This window comes from Pleurodeles waltl, chromosome 10 (assembly GCF_031143425.1).
Source record: "Pleurodeles waltl isolate 20211129_DDA chromosome 10, aPleWal1.hap1.20221129, whole genome shotgun sequence".
Classification (NCBI taxonomy): Eukaryota; Metazoa; Chordata; class Amphibia; order Caudata; family Salamandridae; genus Pleurodeles; species Pleurodeles waltl.
In genome coordinates, this window is record NC_090449.1 from 508,301,021 (window position 1) to 508,311,992 (window position 10,972).

A 10,972-nucleotide genomic window follows, 5' to 3' on the forward strand; every position below is an offset into this window, starting at 1 on the left:
CCCACATCCTTCTAAGGAAGAGGAGAAACTCCACTGCCTGGACCCAAATGGGCATTGGCATTATATCTTGATTGTGCCAAAGAGTTCTGGGTGGATGATCAACTCTTTGTAGGGTACGTGGTTTCAAAGAAAGGTCGGGCAGTGCAGAAGAAAAACATCTCAAGGTGGGTTGTTCTCTGCTTCACAATATGCTATGCATTGGCTAAGAAGCAACCCCCTGAAGGCTTGCATGCTCATTCGACCAGAGGGAAAGCTGCAACCACTGCATTAGCACGCAGAGTTTCAGTTCTGGACATCTGCCAGGCAGCAATGTGGTCATCTGTGGTCACATTCACCAAGCGCTACTGCCTGGACAGTCAGGTCTGCAGGGATGGGTACTTTGCTTGTTCGGTCTTGCAGGATATCCTTGTATAATTTTGGTTCGCAAACCCACCTCTGGGGATGACATTGCTTGGGTATCTATTCTAAGGCACGGAATCTGCAATTAGAAGTCTCTATCAGATGAACAAGTTACTTACGTTCTGTAACAAATTATCTTGTAGAGACATATTCTAGTCGCAGATTCCTTACCGACCCACCCATCCTTTCTGCTCTGCGAACTGATTTCTAGGGACAGAGACATCCCCTTTAGGGCCCTAGTTTTGGCGCACCAGTGTCAGTGTCCTTCATGGCTCCGTGCTTCTGCCGTAGAAAGTTGTGAAAAGAACTGACGTCAGCAAGCCGGGGTGGCGCCTATATAGGACCCACAACGTCATCCAGAAAAATCTCCGGATCCAGACTGATGCCTGGGGGAAATTCTAATGTCAGGAATCTGCAACTAGAATATGTCTCTACCAGATAATTTGTTACTGAAGGTAAGTAACTTGTTCGTTGATACTAGTCAGCCAGCACACTAGAGGACTAGTAGGTTTTTAGGGGATACCTCTAAGGTGTCCTCTGGGTGCAGGTCATAATAAATCCAATACCGGCATCAGTATCGACTTATGAAGATGAGGTGTTTGATACCAAGCACCATAGGTTTCAGTGAAGCCATTATGTAGCTGGGTAACTTGTAATGACCAGTCCCCAGTACATAGCTTAAGATGCCTTCCCTATTCACTTGCAACATCTAGGAATACAACTAGACATCACTGGGCATATCTGCTTGTGCAGATATGTCCTCACAAAATATAATGCACCCTACCTTAGGGCTCTAAGGCCTACTGTATGGGTGACTTACATATATTATATGCAGTGATTTTGACATGGCACACAAGTGCACCATGACAGGCAGTCTGCAATGGCATGCTGAGTGAAATTTGTCTGAGGGTCCCTTAGGGTGGCACAATATATGCTCCAGCCCTTGTGGACCCTCTATAGTACCCACACCCCAGGTACCATGGGTACCCTTTACTAGGAATTTATGGAGGTGCTAAAGTGTGTGCGAATTGGGTTACAATTAGACTATTTTACCTTGTTTTTAGGGAAAGAGCACTGGGGCTTGGTTTGCAGGGACCCAGCCCACATCCGTTGAAAAACATCAGTACCAGTGGCAAAAGGTGGGGGTGACCATGACAAAAAGGCACTTTCCTACACAGAGTGAGTTAATGGTCAGTCTGACTGTGCTGGGCTATGTAGGCAGACAGAGTCATAATGGACAAAGGGACAGAGTAGTGGGTGAAGTCTAAAGGGGTTCAGTCCAATAACAGACTGTTTGAAATTTTTGAGTGCTTGATGTCTATTCATGTATATCATCTGCAAAGATTTGACAGAGTGCTGTCATCTCTCGTCTCAACAAATTCCAAGTCTTCTATTTTGGCCAAGAAATTATAACTTGAAAGGTCTACAGATATTCTGAATTTGCTTTCTCATCATAACACCAATTTTGAGTTACCCTCTCTTTTTATGAATCTGCGCATAACCTTTTCTTTCCTTGGCTTTTGTTGCAGGATAAAGCTTTTGACGTTTGATTGGGCACGAGTCAGTCTTGTTGACTGGTCATTCATATGAGCATGGTTTGTATTACTTGTGTCCTTTTATGGAAAGAAGACACATCCAATATAGACAACATGCACCATTCACCTGCACAGTTTAGTTCTTGCAAGCTAATAATGTCGCGTGAGGGAAGATCTTGGTGTAAAAATGCTCTCTGCATGATGAGTCTTCTAACCAGTAAGATCAATCTCTAACTCTGTTGCTCTGTTTTCTTCAGGTGAAGACAGGCCAGTTTTCCAGACGACTATGGGGTTCTACCCGACGAATCTCCCAGGTTTCATCAGGGGAAACTGAGTATAACCCACCAGAAGCCAAGTAGAAGACACATCCACACTCTGGCTTACACAACAGGGAAGTGAACCCTTAAACGGTCCTAAGGACGCATCCAGATACAATCTGGAAAGGGGTCTGCATCAGGACAATTGAAAATGGAGGAAACAGGAAGTTGTGGACCTTTGCTTGCCTGCAGCCTGCCAATTGGTGCGTAGTTTAAGCGAGGCCTCCCTTGCAGCACTTGGCTGCCCTCCCCTCTCTCTCTCAGGGTCAGCCTTTGGATGGGCTGAAGCCCCTGTACTGCTCACTGTGGTGATGGTTCCTCATCAATCCAAAGAAGCACAAGGTGCTGTGGCCTGAACTCTGGAGAAGACTGAAAATCATTATCAAGAACCACCACAAATGACAGTACGCAATCTGCTGCTTCTCTCTTCCTACCTGCGTCTGTCGCCCTAAAATGGATTTCACATGGTCGTGCCTTTATGGATCTTGAATTTTTTGTGTGCGCCTGATTAACAGTCCAGAGGAAATCAAGTGCAAAATAATGCTTTGCAGTTCAACAAATCAACCGTTCTGCATTAAAAGGGATATAAGGGCTCGAATTGCACTACAATCAACACTGTACCAAAGAATGCGAAAACACCTTACTAATGGTTAATGGGTCTGCTTCATAGCTTTTTATCCATGTGGTCAGAACACTGTAACGTTTATTTTTTTTGTTTTAACTTGTGGCTTTGTATTGGGTATGGCAGGGGAACAATCCCCAAAGAAGCCATTCTAAAGTCCCCTGCTGCTTCAGGTTTGACACTTACCCTGACTGTTAACTGGGTAGAGTTTGGCTCCTCTTCATCATCTGTTTTCCAGGAATTTCCAGAAAGTGAACACTGTCGGCTAGCGTCCTTATCTCTGCCTTTATTCAGAATTCTAAAAAGTAATCCCATTTCTTAATGTTTTGCACTTTTTCATTTTTGGATCAAACACTGTTGGGGTAAAGACATGGCTTGTGCTAAGAATATCGGATTTGGATTTCCTCTGTAGCCTTTGAGGATTTGCTGTACTGTTGCACACCCTTTTATACTACGGTATATTTTGCTCAGTCCTTTGTTTCTACTACTGTATGATCATTCTGAATGTGTGGCTGATATTGCTCCATCCCTCCTCCCCTCATTTTTCATTTGTCATATCACTGAATGTCACTTGTTGGTTTGTGTATACCCATTCTAAATGTTAAGGCTGGCACGGTCCCTTTTATTACCTACTATAAGCAACTTCTGCCTCCAGGCTAATGGAAAAAGTTACTCAGAAATGAATTCTAGTTTGCCTGGTCAGAGATGGGCTGATGGCAGCCTGCGCCGGTCAGTAAACGAGCCATGAATGTCTTTCAGAGACACATTCTTGTTGGGATTTTGCCCCATTTCCCTGTGGCCCAGTCCATTTCTCTTCTTCCCTGGGTTTGCGTATTTATAACCTTTTATTGTTTTATTTGCATTGCAAGATGTTGAATTCTTGAGATTGCACTGCTTTCCACAGAAGAGTTTGTATCGGACCTGTTATCTTTATTGAATTTAGTGCCGCTCTTCCATAAGATTTGAAGTTGTCCTTTTGCATTGCCTTGCTTCTATGAAGGCGATAAATCTTACAGCATAACTAAAGATAAATCAAGCAAAAGGAATCATAGGTCAGATATCCAAAGAGCAACCAAAGCCTCCCAAATATTGTCTATATTTTTTAATTGTAGTAGAGATTGGATGGACCGTGAATGGGTAGGTGTAGGTCTTTCAAATTAGTACCAGCATACAAAGCTGATTTATTTTCTTTCCGGTTTTAAATCACTCTATGGGTATTGTGACTTGCAACTTGTGTATTACTGTTGGGGCATTTTTTTAGTGTACAGTATTGGAATGTTTTATATAAAAAATCAACGACATTCTTGATTTAATAAGAATGTCTTAGTTTATTAGTGTTATTGTACAATATCATGGTTCTGTGGTACGTTTGTGGGACCACAAGATATTTTTTGTACTCTAACACTGATGAACTGTAAGTTGCTTTGATATTCGTTATGATATATTTTATGATTGTGTACGTGAATTAGGAATTATGTCAATATTGGGCAGTCGGACCAGTAACAGTGTGTTGTATCAGGCAGCAGGTCCATCATATGTGCATTCCAGCCGGGAACTTGGATCATTTGGGTGGAAATGTTTCATCCATTCATTAAAAAAAAAAAAAGATGATTGCACATCCCCAGTGTATAGTTGGGCAGCTGAGAATGCATCCCCACTTAACAGTCAAACAATTGAGTATACATCCATACCGGACAGTTGGAGCAATGAGTATGCATCCCTAATGGACATTCATACCATAGTTTGTAGGGCGGTTGAACCAGTATGTGCACACCTCCATTGAGTTACGAGAACTATTATCTGCCTCTGTACTAGAACTGTTAGTGTACGTCCATGCTTTAAAGTGGGGCCATGGATATAGGACCATCATGTGTACTCCCCTATTCGGCTGTGGAACCGTCAGGTGTGCAAGCCCAATGGGAAGTGGATCCTTTAAGCCTTTCAAATGATTCGGTTTGCCCATTATGCAATGTAGGTCTTATCAATTGTGCATCGGCTCCTGACACTAGACTGATTGACTGTGGAACTCTACAGAATGCTGGAAATGTTGAATCCTATCTGACAGCGTAATCCTTGGTGTGCTTGCCTTCCGGCTTGAGGAGCCACAGAACATGCAAATGTGTGGGCAGTGGATCACTGAGTGGGCATCCATCCTGGGCAAAAAGACCATCAACTGTGCTTACTTACTGGGCAGTGTAAAACTAAGTCTGTATTTCTACAGCTTGTATGAAATATGCATTTATATCAAACAGTTGGACAATGGGGTGTACATTTCTTCATTTCGTGTATTACTAATGAGACGACCCAATTGACCAGTGTTTTAGTGATCTACTCTTGACGTTTTGATAGCATATAGGGCAATGAAACCTAAACATAATTTTAAATCAATGTTACCAGAAATGCGTACACAATTGACCTTGCACGTTCTTTGATTTTTACTTATTTATATTAAGGAAATCTTTTTCCTGTCGTTTATTTTTATAAATTCAAAAATGTATGTCTGGACCATTTTGGAAAAAGTTATTGTTAACATCCATAGATGGTCTTCTGTCACAGGACAAGGTTCTTCTAAATATTAATGTGTGTTTCATTCTTAAGGAGGTTATATAAGGAGTCAGCATGTTACCACATCAGTTATTTCGCATAATCTGTCACTTTATGAAAATTGTGACATCAGAGTCATTTTGAATTTCCATGTTAGGTTGAGCCCATAGTACTGAACACTTTGCTCAGAAGAGAAATGCCAGACACAATTTGGAAACATACTGAGATCCTGTGTACTAATCCACCCTAAGGCAGAGAAGCAAAGGGATTTGATCATTTTGATGGCAATTTTATATTTCTAAAATAACACCATTCATAATTATTTACCGACGGATTTATATTGAGCATCATGAGGAAAGCGTAGATCTCTAAATATGGCGCATGGTCCTCCACGGCAGAGAATAATCACCTGGTAGACTGGTTGGTCACCTGCTAAACTTTTGATGATGCACAGCTTGCTGTGCTGCTTATTATCACAATGATAATAAATGATCAAATAAACACTGGACTGTGCACTGGCCCGTTATGTTCCCTGAGAGGGTCAGAATGGTGGACCCACTAAGTGATGAGATTGTATGTCAGGGGTTTTGTAGAGCGATACTGAAGTGCAGACATCAGTGAATTTCAGTGCATAGAACTTCTGGCAAGGATTTCCAATGATGCATTCATAGCCCAGTAACATTTGTGAAAATATTCCATACACACAAACGTGGAATATTTGCATGTGAAAGAAAGCATAGTTTTCACTGTTTTTTTGTTAATGTTGGCTGTCTCTTAAAGACATTTAAATGTTTTAAAAAAAGGTTTATTTTAAAGGCATTTATTTTGAATGTTGTAAGTGTAGGGATTTTGACTTGTGTATTTTTTTTTTATTTCCAGCCACTGGGATGTACTGCATTTTGCCTTTCACAAGGTTCTTGACTTTAATTTAGTTAATGTAAGAGAATATTCTTGTGTTTATAGATTCTATTATCTGCTCTTGACAGAAAGGAAATTTTAGAGCGTTTTCTAGGAAATCGGAGTAGTGCTTTTCTGGTGGTGTCCACCTGGTTGCTTTGTCTCTGAACATTCCATTGATTTCTTGTGAACATTAAAATGGAGTCAGGTGTATTTCTATGTCTATTTGTTCCTATTCTAAAAAGGGTAAATGGGACTCCACAACAGAGCGGCTGTAATCTATGAAAGCAGGCCTTGAGAACAAGCTCTTTCTTCCAAATGGCTTGTTTAGTCCACAGCTACCACAAACATTGCCCTCCACTTTTGTATTAGTTTTTTTTGTACTTTTAATTCAAAACAAAACCATACCTCAAGTCCTGTCATGAATAACTGATGCACATAAAAACATCACCATCTCTGCGATAGGCTGATTGCCTGTGAAATTGCAACATCATCATTTAGGTGGGAGTAAGGAGTATGCAGGTGGAGTTTTACTTGTGCTGTTTCACTGCTGTTTGTGGATTGAAAGTAAAGATGTGACTGACTGGGCATTCAAAACCAACTATATTTTGTGCAGTGTTGGCCTGCAGAGAGTAAGATTTTCATCCTTTGTTGTCTTCTTACCGTACACTCTTTGGGAAGGATGATTCAGCAATTTGGTCCATAGAGATGATCTCTTTGAGATCTTCCAGTGTCTCTTTTAACCTTTAGAAGCCGCATATTGCTTACCATTGGTTGGCTTCATGGTCACTCTTGTTTGCTTGCTTCTTGTTTGTCAGCTTCGTAGCTTTGCTTCCTCTTCTTATGTTATCCCTCCCCTGGAGCTTGGACGCACTGCTCTGTCCTTCCACTGCTATGTTTTTATGCGCTAATTTTTTGTTTTTGTCTAAGCACTTTATGACAGGGAAATGTGTTTTTCAGTCTCCTCCCCTCTGTTTTTTTTCTCCCCATTCCCCTTCCAACCATCCATTGTCTGTGTGCTTCCCACAGCCCCTCATCACACTCTGGTGCCCATGTGTTCCCCCACCACTCTCCATTCTGCATTATCCATCTGCTTCACTATCCCCTCCTGCAAAACCCTCTGTTGTCCATGAACTTGTCAATTTGCTCTCCGGTCCCTCTAAACATTTTGTTGTCCATGTACTTGCCCGCACCTCCCACTTTTCCCCTGTTCTCTGTGTGTCTGCCCAACCCTTCAACCTCCATTATTATCCATATACTTGCACCAGTACTCCTACCCAGCCAATAGTGTCCATTGTGCTGATTTCAACTGCCTCCAAAGATAAGGACCAGAGACACAGGGAGATAAAGTGATTTGCCAAGGATTGTACAGTTTATTCATTTGGGGTTGACAGGACCGAATCCCCAACTCCCCAGGTCCCATAGCAATAACTTGCCTGCTAGGCTGCATATGCTAATCCTCTGAGACCCACAAAACACTTGAAGGCAGATCTCTGGGCACACATGGCATAAGAAGGTAGGAAGGACGATTAAGCCAATGTACAGATCATAAAAAAGTTGAAACAGAAATTCCTAGACTTTGTGAAATACAGTCACGTGTAACATTGACTGTTGTGACATCTGTGCGTTCCACAGGGTGCCTTAGCAATAACTTTGAAAAGTCCAGAACTCCCATCAATCTGTTTTGCTAATTTTCTTTTGCCTGTTTCCATTAGACTGGTGTTTTCCAATAAGAGAAAAGCATCATTGCAGGAAAGTCCTGACATTGGCACACATCTTTGATAAAGTAAATGGTTTCCTATTTTCCACACCTTAATTATTGCTCCCCTGTTTTTAAAAAAAATGACTACTAATCACCATGCAGAAGTCCACTTCGAAGCAGATGTGACTTATGCAAACACAGAAAGTAAACATATTCCTATATGGGTCTTTCTTTTGCTTCCCCTCTGGCCCACTTTGCCAATACAAGTCTCCACTTTGAGTTAGGTTTGTCAGGGCAGCTCCATGTTCTAGAATTCTACAACATAACATTTCTTTTAATCTATAGTCTACAGGATTTAGATGAGACAGCCTTCATGCCCTTGATTCTGCATGTTCTAGATGCTAAAGCTAGTTATAGAAGCTAGAGAATGTGAGTCTGAACATAGATCATGGTGGTCTAGATTTTAGGTTGTAGTGAATTCAAAACCTAATATCTCACAACCTCTGGTTTTTCTAGCATCAATTTTGCTAGTTTTAGACTCAGAAACTTGCTCATTTTGGAAGCACAAGTCTGCTAAATCACAGGACTTATTGCTTTCACATCCCAAAATTTGATTTTATAATATTTTATTATGGGGAGCAGTACATTACGGTAATAATAGACATTCTAGAAAGAGTGCAAAGTTTTAATTTGCATGTACACTCCATTGCCTTTGTATTAAATTGAAATGAAGCCAAGACCCCTTATCAAAATGCAATTATTCCCTACTGGCACATCAGGTATTACTCAATCAGAATTTGTGAAATACTATGGGATGGTGAGGTATCAGAAGGACAATTTGGTATTCACATTTTGCAGACAAAAACAACCAAATATGTTACATAACCACTTGTTGTCTTTCCAAAATAGAAGCACAATCTTGATGAAAATGCCTTAAACTTGAAAACAAATGCCTTACTTTGTATTTTTATTACTTAGCTGGTTTTGCTATGATGTATGGTGTCTGTGGTCTTTGGAAATAATAATAAAATGTCTTTTTTATGTAATTTGTATTTGTTTATTTTGTTAATGTCTTAACTTCATCCACAAAAACTTGCTTTGCTGCTGCATTATATTGTCTGAAAGCTGTCCTGTTTGTGCTATTAGTTGTCCAATTGTGGTGCCGTTTGGTCCTCATTACAGTTGCTGAACCATAGTCTTCCTTCGCAGGAATCAATGCTCGACAAGGTCAATAGCTCTTTGGAACCGGCATAAGGGTGTGGTAGAATGAAACAACGAGTTTCAATCTAAACCACTTAATTTACACAGTATGACCCAGGTGGTCATACATGCGCTAGACAGCAAATGTGGGCAAAACACAAAAAAGGACAAGAGGAGTTTGGAAAAGGAAATCTTGAGCATCAGGTCACTAACTAAAGTGGACAAAAGGTAAGTAATAATGGAAGGGAAGGCATCAGCATTAAGAAGCTCGGTCAGGAGTTGTCTTCTTGGGGTCAAGTTAAAAATCTCTAAATCTCAGCAAAGCATTTCAAAGGGCGGGGGCAGAGAGAGGAATACCTCGGAGTCCATGGGGTTCAACAAGCAATGACAGGATAGAGACCTAATGGGTGCTTCTCAGAGCATCAGGGATTCTCTGACCCAAAGTCCAGCTGGGGAATGGTATATTAAAGTTCATAGGGTAAGCTGATTCATCAGATTTAGTTCACCTGAGGGTTGATGGGACAACATACAATAGAAATCGATCATCTCCATCTTGAAAGATTAACAGGCTTTCCCATTTTTGTCATGAGAATGGTGTCCATCTATGTACTTCCATGCGGGATGTCAACAACTGTATATATTGTCAGCCCACAGTCCTAAGTGTCCCCCATTTAAGGTCAAATTTACAAACTATCTATGTATAAGACATTAGACTTCTATTACCAAATTAGTTTTCTGCCGAGAACAAAATCTGGAAAAAAAGTTCATTGTAGCTAGACATTTTCTATACAGTCAAGAATACCAGTCCTAGCAGGCCTCACTTAGGCTGATGCGAGTGAATTAAAACAGCACATTAATCATTCAAAAAAAACATATTTTGTTACACAAACTATAACTTCAGCATTAAGAAATCTTCATTAAGGTTCATGTTACACTTACCTTAAAGCGGAATAACTTTGTCAATAAATGTCCATAAGTGTGGCGCAGAACTGCATTTCTCTATTTCTGCATATGAATTTAAAACACTTAATATAAAACAAATATTGTTTCAATGCAGACTATTAGTTTAGGCTCTAAAATATAACATAATGACACATTAATTCTTCAATCATGTAATTTAATCTCGATCCCACCTAGATTTCAACATCTAGTCTACAGTGAATGCACACTAACGAGACTTCTCAGTGCATCACTTTACAATCAAACTATTAGTACTTCAATTAACATAATGCATAAACTGTCACATAATGATGATCATTGTGACATAAGGGACTCTGATGGCGAATCTAGCCATCACAAAATACTCCAACTCTCATTTTCAATTAGACGGCTCAAAATGTCAGAAGTTGCTCCAGGTAAGGTCTTCTGGACTCCTCTAACTGCTTGATGTTACTGTAATATATGCACGTTCTAGTCTCCATCTCAACTTTATTCATTCTCTGTTACTCTTGGCTCTTTTCTCTTTCAGCTTCTTGAATAATTTATAAAGGCCCACAGCAACTAGGGCACACACAGCCATTATCAATAGGGGTCTCAGAATGGTTCCAACATTTCCTTTCCCTAGATTTGCAAATCATTTCCCAAGCGCTGTAAAAACATTACCCAGTGCTTCCCAGGCACCTGTCGCTGTTAACTCTTTCAGCTCCTTTCTCAAGGTAATCATATTTACAACATACTTTCTTGCCTCATTATTATCAGAAATAAAAGAACAGCACTGTTGGGCTTGCAACATTTTGCAAACTCCGCCTTCTTTTGT

At 40.5% G+C, this 10,972-nt stretch overlaps 1 protein-coding gene across 6 annotated transcripts in view; it reads left to right on the forward strand.

Annotated features, from left to right (window-relative positions):
- NBEAL2 (neurobeachin like 2) overlaps positions 1 to 9,062 on the forward strand; it is a 646,515-nt gene extending 637,453 nt beyond the window's left edge. For all 6 annotated transcript variants that reach the window (XM_069210922.1, XM_069210925.1, XM_069210923.1 and 3 more), the window contains one exon: positions 2,192 to 9,062. In XM_069210922.1, coding sequence (XP_069067023.1) covers positions 2,192 to 2,293 — 102 coding nt within the window. In that variant the 3' untranslated portion in view covers positions 2,294 to 9,062. The remainder of the gene's footprint in view (positions 1 to 2,191) is intronic.
- Positions 9,063 to 10,972: the final 1,910 nt, after the last annotated feature.